Raw genomic sequence first — 24,088 nt, 5'->3', positions numbered from 1 at the left:
TGGCATTTACATTTAAGAAAGTATTATTTAGAAATTAATACAATTACACATTATTTTATGATACACCCATGTTATAAAATACAGTATATTGCTCTTGCAACTATTTCAATACCTATTTTTGCAGGTTGCACAGTGAATGACTTCAGAACTGTTCTGTGGTTTCACATAGATGTGATTTTGGATTATCTAATCTATTAAATGTACTGCTGTATGTTGCCTCTCAGCACTCACTCAATGGAAGACTATTGTTTTGCTTGCAAACCAGACATTTTGAGTTATATGCTGGTATCCATCACTTGAGTGTGGTGGAGACCGTGGAAGACATGCAAAACTAGAGCAAGAGCCAGTGGCACAGCAATGAAGGCAACCTTCTGCATAACAAAACCCAGAACAAATGTCTCAACATTAATGCTTCATTTATATTTTGATACATCTATATATATCTACTTCAAAATAGTAAGTGGCGTTAAATGACATTCTACATTTTTTAAGATACAGTATCAAAGGTGTTCTCAATAAAACTACAAAAGAAACATTTATGCTGACGTCTGGTCGCAGTGATATGACGTAGGCCGCGGAGGGATCCTTACTTGTCAGGACCATGGTCAGAACGCTCAGAGGCAGTGAAGAGCACAGGTCTAACGTTAGCTCCGCGACTCACCAGGACTGAGAGACATTGAACCGCGAAGACCTTTTTTTTTTGCTGTGAACATTTCTGAAAACAAATGTTAACTTTAGGATAGTACCGTTTGCTAGACTTGTCTAGCGTTTCGGGGGCTAGATTTCAGTTTACTCACTGGTGCTCGGCGGTGGAAATAGGAAAAATGTCGTCTCCAAGTCCGGGTAAAAGGCGAATGGATACCGACGTGGTGAAACTGTATCCTTTCTGAGAACATAAACAACAATCGCTCGTGCGCTGTGTCCTGTCAGCTAATGCTATGTCCTGATGTGTGGTGTGAAATATGATATGAGCATAACCTGTTTGTTGACGCTGCCTGTTTTTCTTTGTAACCCAAAGCAGAGAGCTTTCATTGTGAACGACTGGTGTTTTTGTGTAAACAACCTTTTGCTAGCAAAGCCAAGTGTTAGCTATTTATGTACTGCGAACCTCCAGTCGCTTATTGGAACAGCTGTGCTAGCAAATCAAATCGGGCCCATGCATTTTTTTTAAATTATTATAAAGCATTTCCAAACTATGTGTTTGCTGTTTATTTAATTTCACAGCAACAGACGAGCAGGCGCTGACGATACTCTCCTCTTTTTTCAGAGGGGTTTCGTTCATCTCGTGGCACTACTAACAGACCTGACAGCTGTACACTGTATTTGGAAAAAAAAGACACCTTATGGAAATGTCGATCCTTTGTCCAGCCTGTTGTTGTCAGGGGGGTTAAGTTAAACTGCCCCCTTTTCACATTGACACAAGAGCTTGTTTACATAACGTAAGGCTAACCTCATCTGCAAAATGCTGCTGTCTTTTGTTCTGCTCCCATAACACACACGTTGGTGTTGTTGCAGCATTGTGGGTCTTATTAGCTTCGCTGTGTAACTCTACTCAGGGTTTTCTAATTGTGTTATGGCATCTGCCACTTGACATGTTTTTTGTTGTTGTACCTTCTAACGCTGCCGAACTGGCTGGCTAGTCTGCTGGTTAATTTCATCAAAATGGCCACCTGATCTGTGTGTCTCACTGTACTTCAGTATCTGGTGGCATATGAAGGGCTAACTTGTGTTATTTTGGAGGGGTTGTGGTGTTTTACTGCACGTATCGGGATCTGAATGAATGTGGCAGCTGTTTTGTTAAGTGGTGCACCGGGTGTCATCGGCCCTACAGTCGTTTTCATGGTGGAATGCTTTAACTTTTAAGTGTGTTGTCACCATGTTTAGTTTTGTCCTGCTGGTTTTGAATTGTTCAACTTCACTCAGGGCTGACAGAGGGAGCTCTGAATGGAAGCATACGAGAATTTCCAGTCCACAAAATCTCCAAGAAGATCATTATGAACAAGTAGTTTTTGTTTTTGTCCCAGCACAGTGGAAACCTTAATGATTGGATGGCCTGTTACTAGCCGGAAACCACAAGAGGCAGAGACTTAGAACAGCTGATGGGATGGCGGTGCAGCTTAGTCAAATATGGGGCTTGTTCCTAACCAACCAAAAACAAGGGTAACTTGTCCCAACAGGGTCAACCTGATGGTTGAAAGCGAAAGCTTTGAAAATCTTAGTTGTTTGATCCTTTTTCAATTTGATCAAGTTATCAATTAAACCAAATATATATATATATATATATATATATATATATATATATATATATATATATATATATATATATATATATATATATATGATATTAGTGGCCTATATGTGAATACACATGAACCAGGACGCTGTAGCTAATTTTACATTTCTCTTGTTACTTTGCCTGATACTTGAGGCATTTTATCACATTATCTAGCTTGCAAATTTACTTGTTTGAGCAAGTTGCTGCTGTCCTCACCCCTCCTCCACTCATGTGTAGGCAAGATAAACCAGACAGACCCAGAGGTTTTAAGGATTGTGGCACACACAGACTTGCAACCAAGCAGTAGTACACCCCCCTCTTTCTCGAGCTACTTGACTGACAGGCGAGAGCAGGTTTCCTTGATGCCACTTGCTCAATGTCACACAATGACAGTTTGTTTTACTCTACCACGAGTCAGCGGTGGTCCGCAAGTATTGAGGGTGACAGCCATGTGTTTTTTTGGTAAGTCTACAGAATTGAGGTTTACTGCTGACTGGTCTTGTTGGATGAAAAAGTAGGGAGGGCTCAATGTTACTCGTATGGGAAACAGTTCCTTACTCTTGTGTCCCTAGAGCAAAAACTAGCAGTAACAACCTCCTCTCTGTGCTCCCTATCCCTGCTCCCCTGGTAGTGTAACCAAAACCAGACACTCACACCGCCTTATAGAAAGGAGTGGCTTCTTTCTTACGTGATGACACTGAGAGCCCTCACACATTAATTTGCTGCGGCCACCAGAGAGCTGAGAATCTAGAACGTGGACCATTAGGGGATTCATGAAAATGAATGTCAGAATGACCTCTGCATGTCATATCACCGGGGCTTAAGTTTGTCCTGGGCCATGCTGATGGATTCCAGCCTGCTTTCATTGCAAAATGCACAGTTTGTGTGTGTGTGTGTGTGTGTGTGTGTTTTGCATGCAAGTAAAATGGACTCTTACTATCTAATGAAATATAGTCACAGAGGAGACATTAAGTGTTGGTTTACACTGGTGTTGACATCACATTTCCCTGTGTGTCCCCAACACGTTCACACCCCTGAGTAGCAAGAGACGGCTCGTTTATTGTCAAGTTTTTGCCAAACTGTAGTTCATAAATCAGAGTTATTCTCCAGCATAACTTTTGGCCACTGGTCTGGCTCTTGGACATGTTGCTTTTATTTTGGAACATGATGTTCCGGAACAAGAGTCTTGGAGTATGTCATTTACAAGGGCTTTACGTTCAGCTTAGTGTGTGGGGTTGACAACACAAACTGTGGAGGCAGTTGTGCTATTATTTGCATGTATTCATCATTCCACTCGCTTTACAAATGCTTTCGAGCAGTAAGCTGCTGGAATTTGAGTACAGGTAGATTACAAAGAACTGAGCCTATTTTGAATGATAAGACAAGATAAGCTCTGGCTTTTGGATTTTATTGCAGAGAATGAGACAGAAAAGGAATTGTGTATAATAAGAGTTACACGAGTTTATATTTAGTCAAGAATGACCCGACAAAGAAGACATGTTGTGTATTTTCATATTTATCCCTCTTTTTCAAAAATGTATTTAAGTCTCTCACTTGTTCTCTATTTGATAAATTGTGATATTTTGAGAAGTCCAATTTAGTTAATTTGAATTTACTTTGGTCAAATAACTACTGCGTGATGTATGTGAAACTGTAGATAATTCTTTTTACATGGCTTCAGGTGAACAAACATTCTGCACAATTTGTGTAATATGAAAGTAATGGGATGTATTCAGTAAAATGCTAGAAGATGTATATAAACTAATGGATCAATAACAAGCAGAGTTTGAGACCTTCGCTCTAATTGGTGGACCTCGCTTTGTTCGGCTCTTGGAAATAACACTTCTTTAGTCCATTGTCTTGATGAAGTGTTTATCTTCATGCCAACACAATGAGCCTGAAGACTTTCAGTGTGTATTTGTTTAAAAAATCTCATTACATCGGAGGGGATGTTTAGGTATTTTTCATGAAAACCAAACTGCGTCTCAGCTGTACTTTTCAACCTGTCCAATGCTGCCGGAAGGTCTGAAAGTGATTGGATAGCAGTTCTGTGAAGCGTGGCCACAGATAAATTATATCCGTGACTGTGGGGAATTGTTGGGAGGGGTGTCGCATACTTCACCAACCCAAGTATTCATCATTTGAGTACAGTGTATATGGGTCTCAATCATGTCATCCCAAATTAGACATACAATACAGGTATGTTGTGGGTTATTTTTCCCTGGAGGGATTGTTGAGGCAGCGTTTGGCCTTCAGTAATCTTAATTTATTCAATTGTCGCCGAGCAGGGAGTAGTCTTCTATGGTCAGTGTCCACCTGCGCGCTCTTTTATTTTCATTTTAATGCCCTCCCCTACTCCCTTTCCCTCCATACCCCTTCATCCTCCCTGAGTGGAATACCAATTCTGAGCTTGATCTGCACTCCGCTTGGTGTTTCGGCCCCATTGTGCGCTTGTAACATGACATCCGGACAGCATCAGCAGTGGAGTCTTTTGTGTTTCACGTTTACAAAAGCCCCATGTGACCTCCACCTCCCGCTGCTGTGTCAGACCATGTCACACAGTCACAGGCAGCTAATCTGCACCCAGCGTTATTATTGCGGGGCTGAACCAACTGGACGCACTTTACTGTAGCAAAGGAGCCGGCAGTGTTCTGGCTGGTCCTGAACTTGAGAGGTTGACTGAATGAATAGGAGCACGCTGGACTCTTGGCGAGAATGGGAAAGCGTTGGTCTGGCAATGAAGTTGCATAAACAAAATGCTTGTTATTATGGTGTAATATAAATAACTACAGCAGGGAGACACAAAGAAGCTAAGAGGGTTGCAGAAAGCCTGCAAGCCGCAAGACCATTTTGCATAAAAACACGCGACCAACAAAAGCACAAAACAGATGTTTCAATTTTTACACAGTCAAATTATATATTGTTGGATCGGAATCTCCAGTATGTCTGGCGATGGGTCTTTACTTGAGCCACGTTTTCCTTTCTTCAGTAGGCATTGGCCATATAGTTCACCCAAAAGCCCAATTAGCACTTTGTACTCCATGTTTATTGTGGCGACAGGTTAATATTTAATCTGTAGTAAGAAGCTCAAACACTGACTGACAATGTTGGGAATGGCCCACCCGCAGTACACTTAACCTTAATAACTAAATTCAAATTGTTCGGTTTTGTCTTAAGATTTATATGTGAGGGGCTTTTGGGCTGTGTTTCTGTTCTAGTTATCTGTTTCTCTCAGCCTGAAAGCTTAAAAATACTGCTATGTCTTTAAATCTTAAATACGCCTTTGGTATGTTTATAAATTTGCTCCTGGTCTTTTGCCTTTTTGTATTTCTTCTTGTGGTCAAAAGGTAATCCAGTGAATTGTGGATGAGGCCCCTTCTAGTCAAGGGGGCCTCACCTTGATTGACAGCCCTGTTTTGGGGGTCTAAGAGCAAGGCATCTCTGACAGTAGGAGATTTGAGGCCCTCACTGTTAATCCCACAGTGCTAACAGTGAAGCTTCCTGCACGTATGGCTGAGTTCCCTTTAGAAAAACAGATGGACTGAAGTTCCTCTCTTTGTTTCACATGATTTTTTTTTTCTTCTTCCTTCCACGGGGGAGCTCAGCCTGCCTCTGTCGCGCACGTGCGCTGCTGCTGCTTTAATGTGGAAAATCGAACCAGCTACATTTGGTCAAATGGCATTATGTGCCGGTGACACCGAGGCACTTAAGATGTTGACTTTAAAGTATCCCTGGCTGAAACGTGCGCCTGTGTATGAAGCTGCAGAGCCTTATCAAAAAAATGCAACCTACACTCTCCACACCCTACACTTCACTATCTGTGTGTCTGCTCTGTATCCAGTTGATAAAATTAGCTGTGGTGTCTGTCCCTCAGAACCCTATAATTCTGGTTTGTTAGCAGTTTCCTCAACATGTCAGTGTGGAAATCCAGAGAGGAGGAGAGGGGAGAGAGGACGGGGGGTCTATACAACAGACGGCAAATCTTGCCTTGCCTTTTGCTAGATTTGCTCATTAGATGGTCTCATCCAATTCAGGTCATTGTTTCTCCTGGCCTGGCTCAGTTTTGTGATCATTAATGATAATTTTGTTTGTGTGTATGCACGCAGCTCAGTCGCTCAGACTCCGTGCTATTGCTGTAAATAGACTGTTGATTTAGTGAAGGGCTGAGAGGAGGAGCAGCTGAGGGACTCACGTTTGATTGCAGTGGGTGGGCTCTCATCTCCCACCAGCCAAGACAAAGAACTTAGCCTGTGCAGTACTGTGCCGTTAAAAGCCCCCACACAGCGAGGTAGACATCAGCTAACGTAGTATTCTCAGGCCCGTGTTCAATGAAAACCAAATCTGCATTGCAAAATAATTATATTTTGGGTTAACTGTTTAGTACTCTGTTGGGTCTTTTTGTTTGATTCCTTCTCCAGGAAAGATATTTCTTTCTATCGTTCCACTGCAGCTTTGGCATTCATGTGAATTTTCAAAAAATGTTCCTATGATATTGGTTGCAAATGTTCATCACAAGGTGTTTTAGCCCCAGGGGTGGATTGTATACCTTGTTGTAGACATTACAGCAGTAAAGTCTTCTCCTACGATAAATGAAAATTGAAATTCTAGACGTCGATTTTTATTTTATTTTCAGAATACATAATTGAAACAGAAATATTCATAGAGATAATTAACTTCCCAGAGAGAGTGCAGCACTTAAAAGCGCCCATGCATTTACATGTGGATTTCAGTGAGTCAGGCCTTTGGGGCCATGTGCCCATTGATATGTAAAACGTGCTGCAAGGTTTTCTTTTTCATCGACCGCACACGCTGGCACCAAGAGCTCCATCAGCGAGCTAGCCCGCTCCATTTCATATGACTAACACAGTTCCTAATTATTCCATAAACCTGACCACAACAAAATGTACTGTAACCTACCAAAGTGGTTGAAAGACAGACATGTGCATCAGCGTGGATGCACCAAAGCCTTTTTACTCAGCCACAGACCTTTTTTATAGCCGGTAGTTTTCAGGTCATTGTTGCCAAACTGAGCTCCAATGCAACACAAGTGCTGTGGCACACTTCTAAATAGTCGCCAAAGCCGCGTGACTGTGATCGTATGAATTTCTGAACTCAGTCGTCTGGCCAAAATGAGTTTAACTGCTGTCTAGTTCTTTTCCTGAGATGATTTGTGAGGCGGCCAGAGTTGGCAGAGTGAAGAGTAAACGTGAGGATAACAGCGCTGTTTCAGTCACGATTAAAGTCTGTCACATGTGTTACCCATTTCCTGTTGGAGATCAATGAAGCTCATGTTGTGTTTTTGAGTGATAAGAAAGCTGCATCTCCCAAAATCTCCCGATCCCTTCATACGTTTGTTTTAAAACAACTTTGTAGACATCTGAATGTGATCGGCACAGCTTTGACTATTCTAGTCTGGTCTTTAAATGATTTAGATCGCTCCTTGTGGCTTGTTTAGTTGTTTTGCTTCCACGTAGAATGATCACATGTGCCTAATCTGTTTACGAGTACCTTGTAGTAAAGGTGATTAAGTTATCAGCTACCCAGATCTGCAAAATTATCTTGTGTGGGATCTGGGAAGAAAAGGGGGAAGTGAGAGCAGCTGGCCTGACCGCAGGCGTGTTAGTATCACACCAGTATACCTATTTCCAGTTATCAGCGCCAGCCAGGGCAGTCATGATCACCCCCACCGCCTCATGCTGGGGCTGAAAAAAAACATGCCTTACATTGACAATGAAGGAGGATGGCCGAAGATCGCTGTTGCACCTCCTATCGTGGGCCACCATGTAATGAACCCTAAACCAACAAAATGTGACCTTTGAGTTCTGTCACGCTGGTTTGATGATTAGCTACTTTACTGCGGCGCCCAAATTAAAAGTTCTTCATTCATAAACTTTGTGATAATTCATTATCTAGGCTTCTGTTTTATTTGTTTTCTCCCACAATACTTCTTTTGTAGTATCAACTCGTTTGATTCTTTTCACCCCAATGTCGCCCGAAATGACTTAAAACAAATCTACAGTGACTCTCATTGTGTTAGACAACTCAAGCGACACGCAAGTTGCTTATAGATTGTTTATTAACAGCTTTTATATAAAGTCGGAAAAACATCTAAATTAGGAGATCGGTATAAGAAACATACGTATCATTAATATTGTAAATGAAAAAGTTGTGTGGAGCCATGTGTAGTCTGTGTGAAAGGGAGCTGTTGCTCAACTTGTCTTCGTCTGAGTCGTTCTCATTTCCGTCTCCTTCAAGCTCACCGTCTATTCACAGCATCATCTATCCACTGAGCTGTGAGCTGGTTTCTGGCAGTTGAATTGGTTCATTTCGATCTGCATTAAGATTGAGTTGGGAGAGTTCGACGAGGAATGAGAGGAAACGTGACGGAGGAATGGGTCCGTGGGGGGTTGACTGCATGGTGGCGGCGCTTGTTTGGTGTTGAACCAATTTAAATCACACTGTCACAGCGACACAGCGGCCGTCACCCCACTGCCTGCTGTGGCAGGACGCTGGCTCTGCGCCTCTGGCTGCCTCTGTTTTCAGACCGCTGAGTGTTGTGGAGGTCACACTGTAATCCTACTTGGCTCAGAGCACTAGTACATTAAAAAAAAAAAAGCGTATTGCACAAACACGGGCACATTTCCACACAGGTTAAGACTTCCGATGAAACAGTGCACTTGTATAAATCCAGGCTGCAAACAGTCTGAGACCCAAAGTGATGCGGAAACATGAGTTTCCCTCTTTTCTGTTTCTTTTGAATATTAAGCCCATATTGGGAGGAAGAAGAAACAGCTTTGTTGGTGTAATGTTGGTGTTGACTTCTTAGTATCATTATATCTCTCAAACAAACAAGCCTGTCCTCATCGCAAAGTGTAGCTCGCCGTCTTGAGTAAGCAAGACTTTCTTTATAAGCTTGTTCTCTTGGTGGCTTGCAACTTTTTTCGACGGAGGAAGCAAACGCTTTGCGTACACTCCGAGGACAGCTGCTATATTTCCTGCCTTTCATCTGCAAGGCCATAGATTGTACTTTGCAGCTATGATCTGTGTGCGATGGAGAGAAAACCAAAGAGAGGGTGGCTGTCTCCTTATCTCTAAACAAAGATGTGCTCTGAAACGAGTTGCTCTCTGGGAACATTATAGTGTTTCTTCTGCCATTTGAAACAACCTCATTTACAAATCAACAGCCTTTAATCTCTATGTACTTAAAAAAGAAATCCTTTTCACGCCATGGTTTCTGTCTGTCCAGGGCTGCAGTACTGTCCAGTGCAAACATGATTACTGACGGCATGAATATATGAGGATTATGCAGCAAGACATTTCACATCTCAGCAACAGAGCTACAGTATTTATTCCCCAGTGGTCGAGGATGACTTTGCGTTGTCTTTTGTGTTGACAGATCATCTGCTCTTTGTCTCTTTCACTATCTTTTTTTATTTATTGATGCTGTCATCTCAGTACATTCAATCTTATTTATTTTAACCATGTTCCAAATGAAAGCGCTTGTGAACAACGCTGAAAAACATTTCTTTACTTGTGCAATTTCCCACTGAAAGGTCAATCAATTGCCTGTAACTATTGATTGACTCTTAACCTGTTATCTCTTTAAGCTTCCTGTTCTCAGTAAAGTCAAATCCAGACACGGGCTCTGCACGTTTATGCGTCTTGTGAACACACAGGCAAAGTCATCATCATCATCATCGGCCCGCAGTCCACAGCAATGATGTCATTCACGTCCACAGATCAGCCTGCAAGGCCCGATGAGCATTCACCAGGCTGAACTCTTTTCTCTCATTATCTCTGCATCACTATGTCTCTGCCTCTCTTTCCATGCCTCTCTTTTTGCTTTATTCTTCACAACTCTCTCCATCATCTTCTCATGCTCTCTTTCTCCTGTTTCAGCAGCCTGCTCTGCTTGCTGACCTCCTTCTACTCTCTCCTTTTATCTTCCTCTTCCCCGCTGGCTTTTTGGGGGTTATGGACTATTAATGTCCTTCAGGCAGACTTCTTAACTTTTGCTTTGCGTCTTATGTTCAGTATCTGAGAGTCTTCTTCTCTGGTTAGTGCCGTTAATAACTGGAAATTCTACATTCTACTTCCTTTTGCTACTCGGTAACCTCGCTTGCTCCCAATGCTTTCAGGATTATTTGAGTTGCTGCCTTTCCTGTTATTTCAGCCTAGTCTGCCCAGAAGCTCTGCACCTTTCCTTTTAAAAGGATTACTTGAAGCTGGAGGTGTCAGCAGGCGGTCAGAGTATTGCATTCTCAGATGTAAATAGTCTCATCTGACCCGTGGAGTCAGTTTGTGCATGCCGAAGACGTAAAGATGTATAATAGTTAAAGAAATGGTTTGTTCTCTCTGTGCGGATGTTGCTATTTAAAGCACGTTAGCACTTTCTGATTGCTTTGTTTTTCGCAATGAGAAGAAAAGAAGAAGTTGATACTGGATTTATAAAATGTGTTTTATTTATGGAAGGATAGTGCAGGTTTTTCTTTCCCTCGAAAAGAAGAATGAGTTACAGATGCTTTGAAACAAGCCAGTGCCTCTCTTTTGACAGATCAACAAGTTCTCGGTCTCCAAAGAGGGAAATGTTCACGCACGTTGACACCACATTGTTTGACACAGTGCTGTTTATGATTCCCCATCAAGTTGGTTTTCCATACTTGGAAAGAGTTTGGTCAGGATGGGATATTTTAATCTCGCGTCAGACCGGGATAGTGGCCTAAATGGACAAAAAGGAAAACAAGACATGTCTAGACCACAACCGTAAATGCTATTTGCTACATATTTCTACACTTATGCCTCTAAACGTGCTGTATGAAGTTCAAAATCAGGCCTGAAAATAGGTCTTTTGGACCTTTTTTAAAGTGCAAGTGTGTGTTACTGTTAAAATATGTGTAATTATATGAGAAGTCTTGCAGTGAAACAGTGTGAACACACAGGAGACTGTGTTGCTGTTCAGGGTGTTCAGGCTTGTGTGAGATTTGGCAGTGAAGGTGAGTGTCTGGATTGATTGGACTCTCTGTATCAGATTACAAGTGTGTGTAAAACGATATTAACCCGGTGCTATTCACAGATTATGATTTATACTAATCCGAGGTGCGGGTGTGGACAGTTTGTCGTTATGATGAGATTGAGGAACAAATATACGTGAGCAAAAACAGTGTTAGGAGTTAATTATCCTAAAATCAGTTGAAACCATCCTGGTTAGGGTGCAATGGATGTGTTGAATGTACATTACTCTATGGAATAAGACGTATCCTATTGATATGTGGATTAATAACCACTTTCAAGGATTTGTCATTTTTACCCGATTGTGTTTTTTAAATATTGAAAGATACTTTGGATCAGATATTTCCAAACCAAGAGATATGATTACATGTAATTATAGCAGTAAATACCACTTTTAAAGGCAAGCCGGTCTACTTTTTTAATATTCAAGATGTCTGTCGAGTCATGTTATTGCCAATGTATTTGTTTACCGTGTTCGTGTAACTTAATGACTTCACTTGACTAGAATGTAGACGCTGAAGCACCTGAACGCACCATGGGAACACCTCAAGTGTAACTGAGATGTCGATGTGCGTGTGAATGCATCATATAATCCAGAGTGTGTCTTCCTTTCTTGCCAGCTGTTCCGGTGAAACCGATTTGTCTTCATTTCTTTTTAATACAATGCGCCATGTCACACCTTTTTTTTTGTTTTAGAATAATCCAAACAAAAAGACAATGCATAGTTAATTGCCGTTTATACGGAATGTCCTGCCCATCCTGTTTTGCGATCGACCACACGTCTTTATCTCTCTGCTCGACTGGCTCGGCGGCTGTTTGTCAGCTACTCTCTCCATGCATCTTTAGCAAAATTTACCGGCTCGACCAGGAACTCCTCTCTGTTCTAAAGGACCTGCCTAAAACTCCGTCATGAGGGGAGGAGGCTGACGGTGACTTGTAGTTATTCTTTGGGTGGGAGGAATAAGTGCCTGCAGGTTTCGGTCTCTCTGTGTTAAACAAAAGGCCGGTGGATTGGATCGTTGTATCACCACGACGTGACCGTCAAAGTGAATGCATAGTTTAGGGTTTGGCCTAGATGAGAGGAGTGTTGAAGTTTGATTACATAAATATTGTAAGTATTGTGTGCGCTTGTTGCTGCCCGTGACCGTGGGCGTATTGGTTATTTGTGACTCTTGACGAAACTTGAGTGTTTGTTTTCTCCGTGTGTCGGTGTAACTTGTGTTCACATCATTATCATGCGAGTGAGACATCACGCGAGAAGTCAGTCGGTGTTATTCGAGCTTCTCCCTTCCTCTACCACCTCCTCCTTTTGCTTACATGGTCACACTAATATTCACAGATGCCCAAGACTGCGACCTTTTGCATTTCGCTCGTAATTTGGTTGTGTTAAATCTAATTTTGAACAGGTTGACCAGTTGTTTCCCGGCTTCTCGCTCAGTACGGCTAATGTCAATTAGCCGGCAGCATAATCGGTGTTGATTCAACCCCGTTAATAGCTTATCCCCCACCCTGCCTCGCTGCTGTCCTCTGGTCTATAACATAACGCACACAGTCCATACCATCCCCCTCCCCAGCAATGCTCCTCTCTCGCTTGCTTGTACACATTCACTCACACGCCAGTAGTTCTACTGCTTCCTTAGTCCGATGCATCTGTATCCTCATATGAAGAGCAGAACTTGGTGAACTACATAGTGCAAACCTAATGTATGCAGTCTGACTGGAGTCTTCCTGTTGCATATGCTAGTTGTTGTTTTTGCTGGTGTAGTCCTCTTAGTGTTGGTGGTTATTCATTCTGCTCTGGACTTTGCATCAAAGAGCCTTAGAAGGGCTGTTTGATGCCAACACAAGTCAGAACAGAGAGCTTCCTCTTCTGTCTGATAATGACACATTTCCTTGCAGCAGCCAGGGAATCGGTCTGCTCTTTGCAGACTCAACCAAAGCTTAAAATAACCTGCGGTTTGATTTAACCCTTTTGGGGGGGGTCAGGGCTACCGGTAATGGGAAAACTCACTCATTGACGAGCCAGCTGCTACTATGTGGCACGGAAAACTGAGTTTTATCTCATCTCTGAAACCTTCTGACTCTGATTTTGTGATTGTTTTTCCTCCTTTTATTTTTTTACGCATGTTACTTTACTCTCTGTGTGCCTCTTCCCTCTGCTCACATGAAAGAGGAATAATATCTCTCTGATGATTTTGTTAGTAGAGATGAAAAATAATTGGAGCGAGCATATATTATCTCCTCATGGCTGTAATATTGGATTCTTCATATGATACAGTGAATACAAATAATCTGAAATTGTAAAAGGTTTGTAATGACTGTCAGTCTGTTACTGGAGTGTTAACTATTTACGTGGGAGATGTATTTGATAAATATCTATCTTTTTTTCCTTAACTTTCTTGTTTGGCGTTCCAAGATTATTATTCGACTGCATGTCAATGTGCGACATGTTACTATTATAAATAAGAGTCCACATTATCTGCAGTATCTTGCAGGAGAGGGTAAGGTTACACCTCCCTCACTGTAGATCACTAAGATGCAGATTAGATGGTCAGAAATGAATAACTCATGATGCAAATGACCCTTGTAAAACTACTAAATATTAAATGATTTTGACCTCAAAGTTTAACTTTTGACGGAAGCACATCTCGGTTAAGTAACTCTCGCACATGCAGAGCTTCACTCTGATTGGCTGGAGTATTTGTTTATTTGGGTTAATGGAGCCACTCTGCTGAGGGATTCAGAAATAGATTACAACAAACAAAGCCGTTTTTCTATCCTTTTTTTTTTTCATAATGAAACAGCGTTTGAGTGGCACTCTTTTTTTTTTTTTTTAAAGCCGTTGGACTTCTGTACCTTGTTTCTCAGAGAGGACTTGTTGTCTTTTAGAGAGTGACAGGTGGAAGAAGGCCAGCGCGGTCCTGAAGCGTGGGTGAATATGATCTGCTGGCTGATGCGAGTGTGCATGATGGTTTTGTTTTGGAGTCGCTGGCCCGCATACTTCACATCCAGTCTCGGGGATATTAATTGAATGCGCAGAATGACAAATCGGCGCGAGGCTATCGATTTTCCATTGAAGGTGAGGCTCTAGGAATAAGAGTCAAATCAGAATCCAAGTGTAATTTTCCTGCATTGATTTGTTTTCTTTCTCTGTCTCAAGCTATCACGGCTCTTGTTAGTCTCTGTTATATAGAGAGAGGAAAAAGGTCAGACTCTGCTCGCTGGCAACAACTGAAGCAGCTGAAAGACATTTCACAGAGGCCAAAATGTTTGATCTTGAATATTATTCAAGAGTTGTTCATTATTGTTGTGCTTGCTACTGCATGTCATGTGAGGATGTTGTCCTTAACGGCTTTACAGCATCGAGAGCAAGCATGAAGTCACCATCCTCAGTGGACTCAATGAATTTGTAGTTAAGTTTTTCGGACCACAAGGAAGTAAGTGTTCTCTTTTCTACTTTTCACATTGACCTTTATTTATTTCTTTGTGTCCAGACACATTAAACATTTGTTGTTGAATCCTCATTCGGGCTAAACCACATGCTCCTGAAAGTGACCGTAGTATTCCAAGAAATATTCAACAAATTAAGAAACATTTATTTTTGTATCCGCCATTTGGGCTCTTGAATGCTCTACCATTGAGGCCTCTCATCTGACCAAAAAAGTAACATTTCAAAAATAGTAATAAAACAGAAATTGACATTTCTGTTTAAAAACAACTTACCACATCTGACATTCAGTTAAAGTAAAAGGAGCGTGACATGACAATGAATGCAATGGCTGACGTCAGCCATCGCAGGAATCAGTCATTCTCCTGTCTGGAACATAAAAAGAAGTTCGTCTCGGCAGCGGTGGAACGGGGAATGGATTGAAACCAGGCCCGAGGCAGCAGAGAGTACAACACAGGAGCTCTGCTTGAGGGGAACGTGGATGAGGAGAGTGGCCTCATCAGCAGGAAATACTTCTCTGCTGTGCTGCTCACAACATCTGCCGCCCTGAAACCACTGCCTCGTGCGCATCGGTAAACAGAGGAAGTTAGCGTTTGACCCTGTTTATGACGCATTGTAACTATGCCAAATAAAATGGCAACAAAAAAACACTCCGCCCAAGTGTGTGTCTTGTACGCACATTCATCTTCAACAAGTGTGTTCCTCCGTGCTGTTCATTTTCAGTACTACACACAAGGGTCCTGTTACACACTGCTTCTCTGAGAGTGCACCACACACTCTGGCAATCTCACTCTCTTCCTCTTTGATGTCGGTGTGTGATATGAAGTGATTTGAAAAGTAAAGAATGCCCCCCGGGGCCGAAATACATTACTGCATAAGATAAAAGAAAACGGCAAAGGCAGGTGTGTGTATCTCAGTTCTCCAGTGTTCCTCTCTCTGTTGTGTTTCTGCGAGCGGGGGAAAAGGAGTGCAGAAAATTGATAAAACCCCACAGTGTCGAAATCCACTGGAGTGCATAAAGGATGAAATGTGATGTTCTCCCCTCTGCCTTCTTCCTCATGCGCAGCACCGTACGAAGGAGGTGTGTGGAAGGTGCGAGTAGATCTTCCTGACAAATATCCTTTCAAATCACCATCAATAGGTAGGGGCTCTATGTCGTATGAAGACGAGACTTTTTTGGGGTGGGGTTCCCACCTCACTTTTTTTTTCTTCTTTTTTTTTTTAACACTTTCATCATCTCTACTTTTGCAGGATTCATGAACAAGATTTTTCATCCCAACATTGACGAAGCGTAAGTTGATTTCAGTCACGCAATTGAAGTGTCAATGTTTTTAACGGGTTTCTGTTACTTTGAGAGCAGACCATCTGGTTATTAGTCACATGAAAGCTTGTGCATTAAAGCTAATCTTATGATATTTGCATATTGTTATGTCATGCTGTGAAGAGAGCTGGTTCGTCTTGTTTTGAACTCATTAATATTCTGTTGTTGCTTTTGCGTGTGTTGTGTTCTAGCCCTTGAATAAGCTTAAAAAGAGTCGGCTTATGTATTGTGAACTACACTTTTAACTTTTATATGAGTTCCTAGTTTTGGCGCAATCTGCAAACAGCAGTAAATCCCACAGATATTGAACCGGGCCAAGCTCTTTGTTTCTCTTGGCTCAGTAAGCCACTGCTTATAGGTCAGATGCTCTGAAGGACATGCCCTGTGAAGTTTGCTCTCAGGGAGGAACAAATAGGATAGTGTAGTCTCACAGAGACCAAAGATAACGGTGCATTGAGGCCCCTTTCGTCTGAAAGTTTGGCATTCATCACCAGGAAAATGTGTAAATACCAGTTTCAAACTGGGCTGTTGCATGTTAACTGTGTTTGCTGTACAATTGGTATGAACACGATAGGAAAATAATGTGTCGGGTGTACTATAAATCAATATAACCCGAGTGCCAAAAGTAGAGTTTATGTCAGGCTTCAATTATTCAAACTCAGACTTGTCACTGGTCTACTGAAAGTTATAAATTCACCAGTGACTGATTCTTATTTGATTGCATCTATCTGTTATGTCTGACCTGGTCGTGATATTTCACAACTTGACAACAATCTCCTGAACTCTCCTTTAAGCACTTGACTGCCACACAAGTATTTAGGGCGCCAAGGAATACATCACGTCCGTACTCCACTTTGAGCCAAAAGAGGAGGAGCCTGGATGAGCCGTTGGGACGCGCCCTCCCTTCGGCCTTACCCCTCCAACTCTGTTTTCTTCTCTGTTTCCCAGGTCAGGGACAGTGTGCTTAGATGTCATCAACCAGACATGGACAGCCCTTTATGGTGAGTGGCCCAGCTATGTACGTGTCCATATTAAGTTTCCCCATTTGAGTCCGTGTGATTATGTGCGAATAACTTGACACGGCGCCATCAGCACCAGGAAGGTGACTGCGGGCCCCTCGGCTAGAGAGTGTGGCCACATTAGGCAGTGGTGCACAGTTGGGTCTAATCTACTTAGCGAGGGGAGAAGTGAACAATAACTGGGTAATGGCCTCACCCAGCGGGGTCAGAAAACATTCACCTCCCGACAGGGATGACTGACCGTCTGTCAGCTGTGAAAGACACGCTCACATGATGGTACTTACACTTTGTCACCCAGTTGCTCTTCTCACCGTCACCGCGGCTCCCTGTGCTACTTTGTGCCCTGGTGCTTATTTCCCCATTCATTTCTCTTTACAGCCCCTCCACAGGGCTCAGATAGCTGTTGAGCAATATCAATGGCATTACAGTGCTGCCGCCCCATTTTGTTTTCACTGGTGTTCTGGATATGACCCCAAGGCAAGTCCTAAAACCTGACGTGGTGTTGAAGCACTTTCATTCAGAATAAACTCTGATTCCAGCGTTTTGAAATAAAGAGCAAACATATTTACTAATCAATGTCAAGTGAGGCAGCGTGGCCTCTTTTTTCCCTTCAAGTCCAGAATCACATTTGTGTTATTTAACCTTTTTTTGCTTTGAACAAACATGGAAATAATAGACCAATCAACCAAGCTCTGTCTGTAATGATTCATTTAACGCAATAGGGAACAAATGCCACTGATTGAATCACGCCAACATGACGATACTGTACAATAGACTGAAGGAAAGCATTTATTTCCCCAGCTTGAATGGGCTCAACAGTGACACCGTGGAGACGAGCGCAGAATTGCAGTTTTCTTTCCTCCACTAGGCCTCAGCTGTAAGGGGAAAGCCGAGGCCCGCTAGCAGAGAGCTAGTGAAGGGGATTAGTGCGGATCCAGCCTCTGTGAGCCGATGCCAGGCTGTGAGATCTCGTTACGAGTAGACGCAGCGTCCATCTGTGTCGGGTCATCGCCGGCTGATACATGTGTACATTGATTATACGCTTTCCCATTTGATGTTCGACATGTAATTGGCAGACTGTTGGGGTGAGCGTTTCTCCCCCGGGTCCTTTCAGATTGACGGTGAGATTCGGGAGAAAGCCGGACATTAAAGGACATTATATCACCGGCTTGTATCATTTTCTGATCACGTGTTTCTTTCAGTTGGTGGCGTGGTAATCCGTTTCCTTCCTCCTCAGATTTGACCAACATCTTTGAGTCGTTCCTGCCCCAGCTGCTGGCTTACCCAAACCCCATCGACCCCCTGAACGGAGATGCAGCTGCCATGTACCTTCACCGGCCAGAGGAGTACAAGCAGAAAATCAAAGGTTATTGCACATCCAATATTACTATCTCTCGAAATATATAGTATATTATGAACATGAATATATATTGTATATTTCCTTTGAGTTTAAGCCCTCACCTTGTCCTGTCTGACCATGTGTTCTCTCTCTCTCTCTCTCTCTCGCTGTTTCTGTTTCCTCTCCACAGAGTACATCCAGAAATATGCAACAGAGGAGGCTCTGAAGGAGCAGGAAGAGGGGGCAGGCGACTCCTCATCTGAAAGCTCCATGTCTGATTTCTCAGAAGACGAGGCCCAGGACATGGAGTTGTAGTGATCGCCTCATTTAACCCCCACAGAGACTATATTTGATTTCCTAACCATGAGAAAGCAGACTTATAATATTCATATTTAAACAAGTTGATTTTTTATTATTATTATTATTATTATTACTACTAAACAAGGATTTTTATGGATATCTAGCCTTTGGTGTGTTTGACAGACACCCCTCCCCTTCTGTAGCTGTTTCTCCCCACACAGATGTCGCGATTGCTTCCACACGCCCGTTATCTCCACATTTCTCGGGTGTGTCATGTAGGCGTATGCAGGAAGTCTCCCCGTGAACATCTCATTTCTTTACTCAAATTTCACTTTTTAATATATAAAAAGCATATATATTCGACCCTAATTTCCTTTCTTTTTGAAGCTGCTTCAGTCTTGCTTGCTCTAGGTGCACAGCTCTACAATATATTGTAGTCAAGACAGTGTTTCTGAGGCGCACAATCGCACACAAGGTGTCATCGCACACCTTATCTAGAAGTACAAGAAGTGTAGTGCCAAAGAGAAGCTCCTAAATCCACCCTGAACGCTTCCTCAGCGTGTCGTCAGGATGCTCCCGCGGCTACTTTACCTTTTTTTTGTTACTCGTCGTTGACCTGCTGCCTGTCCACATGTGCCACCGCGCACCGCAAAAAAATGAAATACTTAACAAGGTCTTTTGAAAAGTAAGGAATTAGATACATGTCTTGTTACAGGGCGAGTGACAATGTGGTGACGGAGACGTGGTGGGTGCGTTCAGTGAGGATTTGTGCAGCGTACACCAGCTGCATGGAGGATAAAGGCAGTGAAGACGGAAGAGGCATTGGTGGAGATTCCGGTCAGACTCACTTGGTGGGAAGGGAACAGGAAATGGACCACGGCTACCCTTTAAACATCTAACATGTGGATTTCATTTTTCATGCACATTTCTGTCATGAGGCAACACCTGAGCACCAAATGTTCTCATTGTGCAGGATGCCACTGGCTGTCGATCACCTCCCCTGCTTTTGGAACACATCTCTAGTCGTGTTTATTGGTCGAGAACAACTTTTCAGGTCCAGAAAGAATGTATTTATCACCTATTCGGGTGAATTTAGAAAACCAGCACCAAAGTCCGTTTTTAATTTGAGTGAAAAGCAGCAAAGGTGGTCACATGTTCCTTGAGTTAAAGTGTAAAAGTGAAGTGATTTATTGAAGATTCCTCTTTGTGTCGTATCGGTCGGACTCACATTCCACTGTTACCTGGCGTTTTCGCCCATGCATGCCCTTCATATAGGTCCTGTGGTATGCACCCACTTCATGTCTCCCTCCCAGGATCTTTAGGTGGAACGTTACAAAATAAGAGCCGAATGTGTGACATACAGGCTTATAGCAATTTGTTGTTGAGGGGATTGATTTCATATGTATAAACTTGACCTTTTTATCTTAAAAAAAAAAGCAACAAAAATGGCGTTACTCATTATTGATTGAATGTGGTGGGTTAAGATGTAAATCCAGGATGCGTGGAAAAGAAATTGCAATCGCAGCTCAGACTTCTGGCAGTTTTTCCCGTCTTTTTATTTCCGGTCCATTTTATTTTAATTTTTTTGGGGGGGGGGGGGGGTCAACACGTTTGTAATTTTTTTTTTCTGTGTGTATCGACAGCATCTACCTTGTACAGCGATAAGACACCTCATGAGGAGCCAGCGTTGAACCCCAGACACTGACCGAGCGTTGCTCGTCGAGGCCGACGTGGCAGTCAAACTACCTAGAAAACCTTGAAATGTATTCGCGTCACAGATTAGCAGTAAGAAGGGCTGGTTGCTTTGTGGCCGATTGTGCGTCCCCAGTGGGACAAAAGGTCACGCCATCACCTCTGATCTCAACTCTTCTGTGCCTCTGTACAAAAGGAAGGGTGACCATTTAACCAAACAGTCATGAGGTTCAAGGGTCACGTGTTGTTTTTTTACACATCCTACTTTCACTCTCCTCTTCCCTTAAAGTGATCACGTGCAAATTGTCATTCGACATCTAAATTTCCACACTTATTTCCTCACCCAGGGCTGAGTAGCATCGGGTTCGTTTGAGCTTGCGTAGGATTGTTTAGACTTTTCTGGCTCAGGGTTGAAATACACTTTGGTTGTATCTTTCATCGTGGTTTAACATTTGGACAGCATTGGAGGGATGGGGATAATGTTTGTTGAACTGTTTTTGACAGGATAGTTAGTACTCGCTGGGTGTTGACTTCGACTAAAGCACACACGCTACACGGCTGTGTCCCAGTTAGCTAGTTAGGTAAACTTACCTGATGACGCAATCATCTGACTTTTAGTTTAGTGTCTGTAGTGTGGTGACATGTGAGATACTCCGTAGACATGCCTGCTTGTCCTCTTGCAGATTCAGACTTGTACAGATGAGTGTGAGTGAAACGGGGGTCGTGAGCCCGATGAATGGAACTGTACAGAAATCAAAAGAGCAGCCTTTTTTTTTCTTTTTTTTTTTTAAAGAATAGATTTTCGCCAAAAACATAATTTAAATACAAAATTATATGCTCATAATTATCACATTTGAATGTAAATTTAGAACAGACACACGACCCTGAATTTGTTTTTTAATTTCTAAATGCGTATCCCAAGTGTCTGGCTGTCAAAGGTTCTGGGTAATACTTTCTCGTGGCAGGATGCAGCCATTTTAATGTTGCAGAGACAACTTTTGTGATTTTTTTATTTTTATTTTTCTCCACATGTCCAAAGCAGTATAAAGCTATGTGAATGTTTTCATGTGTTCAGAGTGTTTGTGGTGGAGTTTGTGATCCACATCCATTAAAACAGGACACACCTGCAAACCGTATTCAGAACCCACTCTCGCACAACTGGCTTGTGTTTACTCCCTAAGCTGCCTATAAATGTATTTATTCATTATGGAAACCTCCTTTTTTCATTTGTAAGCTAAATCATCAAGCGCCACTGTGCGGTATGGGTTTGCTAAATTCTTCACACTGGTGGAATCCTTGAGTTTTATGTTTTTGTTTTCAGTAACTCAGATTGAATGCTTGTTTTTACTTTTACATTTGGGCAGTATTGTACGCGTGTGCCGAAAATATGGCATATCCGAGTTGAGAATTGTAATAAAGTAGCACATTCTGAGGTAATGGTGCAACAGGGAACTAATTACATTTTTTTTTTTTTGTCTTTTTCAAAAACAAGGTTGTTGTGTTTGGGCAAAAATCATAAGTTAAGTTTTTAAGCATTATTTGCATCTGCTGGGCAATAAAATGATGTACTTCACTGTGGCCTGGTATTGCTCTACCATCTGATCTTTTCAGCGGCCTCCTTCATTCTTTTGCTCTCCACATTTACTTATTCAAGGTCAAGAGAAATGATCACTGCCTTTTGTGAATCAGGTTGAATTTAACTCTGGTCAAGAACTAAAGAAAATGTCCTCAAACCAGCGAATGACTTCGTTTCCCCCATCGCAACTTGAATTCTAAATTATTTTTGAAAAAGTATCGACAACCATGTTTATAGTGCTTTCATTTCGTTTCCTTTTGGCTTTTCTCCCCTCCTCGTCGTCTGCTCTCAGACCACAGGTCTTCGCAAATGAAACGTTTTAATTAACGACTGCGGACCACCACATTCACGACATTCGATGTGGCCCCCACAGAGCCAAATCCCCACAATCATACCTGCACACACACCTCCGCACGCCGCCGGATACAGTGAGGAGGAAAGACCTCGGCAAAAGAAATGGACGGATCAGTCATTAATGCACAGACGGGACTGAGAGCCCCCCCCCTCCCTCCTGTGTGTTGACTGTACCTCCTCGTGCACTTGCATGCTTCAGGTGTGGACTCGAGGCTCGCTTGGCGCACACCTCCCATCCCGTCTTGTGCTTGTGTGGATTTGAACCCCCGTGCTGGCCTCCTGCCGCCATCAGGGGATTGAGCAGGCACACACACGGCATGGAAATTTACATTTTTTTTTATTTTTAATTTTTGTTATTGAGACTTTGTATTTGTTACCTAGTGTGCGATACTTGAGCGTTAAAACGTCAACAGGTTTATTTTGTTTTTGTTTTGAACAGTTCATCTGTGGTTTTATTTTGATCACCTTCTTTGCCCTCTTGTTTATTTCTTTGCATTGTGAAGTGGGCATGCTTGTCAAAAAGACAAATGCTCTCTATTAATAGGCTTATAACCTCCATAAATAGTTGTGTATAAAATAAACTGTTATAACTTCTTTTTTAATAAAATATTCAATGTGTATTAAAGTGTTTTGTCTGATCATTCATAATGTTTCACATGTTATACTTTATCTTCAAGACGTTACTGAAGAGAACATACATGACGTCGAAACACATTCGATGTACTTTCTCATCTTAATTGTGAGTCTTATTCATAAACGTCGCTCATCTCATTTTAACATTTCAGTGCTATTTTAATGGCAACATCTGTGAATATTTGTATCCTCTTTTTTTGTTCATACAAGTTGGAACCTGTTGATCTTGTCCTCTGATCTGAGTTTGTCTTCATCTCCTTTTACTTTGTTTCCGTGAGCTGGATTCCAGTTGTCAGATGGCTGAACTATCCTGATGCACTGAACATCTTTAAAGTGACTCAAACGATTGGACTCTTCTCAAACACACCTATTATGGTATCAAATTGTTTATTACAAATCAATTATACATAGCTTTTCAGCCACTTTCACTCCATGTTCATGTGCCCTCATGGACATTTCATATTCATTCAGGGATACAAACAAAAGTCACCAACACACCAGGTGTTTCCACACTATTAACCTCTATGATGTTAAGTACAGATTATATTTCATCTTCCACAGGAAACTGGCCTCCATCACCTCCACAAGGTGTCAGTGTGGCTCCATGTCTCATCCTGTACAACACGTCATGTCTCTGACGTGATGATTCCTGTGGAACTTGAGCATGAGGTTTGAACCCCAGAGCGTCCAGTCTGAGATGGAGCCGATAAATGACGACAGCTATCCAAACACTGACTGTTGGCGTCTGAATTTCCCCTCGAAGCCAAAAGATATTAAACCGGTGTGTTTGGTGACCGGTGTGTCGACCCTTCAAAGAGCTGTTTGGGTTTAAATGCCATTGCAAATCTTGTATACTCCAGTGATCTGTGCCAAATCTGCTAAGCATTTGAGCTTCTGACTGGGGTTTTATTTTGAAGGGGACATTGGTCTGCGTGAGATTAACCTCGCATCCAGGGCAGCCTTCACATGCAACGATGGGTGCAGTGTCACAAAAGAGGCAGACGAGGGCGCTGTCCCATACGTCCTCCTCGGTCCTCTGCTGAACACCCCCCTCTGTATAATCACAGCAGGGGGAGATAAATGCTGTGACATAAGGCTGTTTAATCCCTCCTCTGAAAATGT

The 24,088-nt window shown here is 42.4% G+C and overlaps 1 protein-coding gene and 1 long non-coding RNA gene across 2 annotated transcripts; one reads left to right on the top strand and one right to left on the bottom strand.

Moving 5' to 3' along the window:
• The first annotated feature begins 629 nt into the window (after positions 1-629).
• On the top strand, positions 630-20,316 carry ube2h (ubiquitin-conjugating enzyme E2H (UBC8 homolog, yeast)). Its single transcript, XM_068586595.1, has 7 exons — positions 630-877; positions 14,645-14,721; positions 15,799-15,873; positions 15,984-16,023; positions 17,002-17,054; positions 18,310-18,438; positions 18,602-20,316. Exons 1-7 carry the CDS (start codon positions 825-827, stop codon positions 18,724-18,726), a joined length of 552 nt encoding a protein of 183 aa, XP_068442696.1. The 5' UTR covers positions 630-824; the 3' UTR covers positions 18,727-20,316.
• Positions 17,875-22,639, bottom strand: LOC137791560 (uncharacterized). Its single transcript, XR_011078040.1, has 3 exons — positions 22,508-22,639; positions 18,534-18,768; positions 17,875-18,401 (listed from the first exon to the last, which is right to left on the bottom strand). It is a non-coding gene; the product is annotated as an uncharacterized lncRNA (long non-coding RNA).
• Between the last annotated feature and the right edge of the window lie 1,449 nt (positions 22,640-24,088).

Source organism: Clinocottus analis, unplaced genomic scaffold (assembly GCF_023055335.1).
Source record: "Clinocottus analis isolate CAN_PGR_092001 unplaced genomic scaffold, fCliAna1.0.p SCAF_20, whole genome shotgun sequence".
Taxonomy (NCBI): Eukaryota; Metazoa; Chordata; class Actinopteri; order Perciformes; family Cottidae; genus Clinocottus; species Clinocottus analis.
This window is presented reverse-complemented; position numbering and strand designations above follow the sequence as displayed.

What these genes read in the sequence shown, in the direction of transcription:
- ube2h (XM_068586595.1), top strand. Translation starts at nt 825, where the DNA reads ATGTCGTCTCCAAGTCCGGGTAAAAGGCGAATGGATACCGACGTGGTG. An exon ending in GATACCGACGTGGTGAAACT is followed by an intron (nt 878 to 14,644) that starts GTATCCTTTCTG and finishes ACGGCTTTACAG; the next exon opens with CATCGAGAGCAAGCATGAAG. An exon ending in GTACAAGCAGAAAATCAAAG is followed by an intron (nt 18,439 to 18,601) that starts GTTATTGCACAT and finishes TCCTCTCCACAG; the next exon opens with AGTACATCCAGAAATATGCA.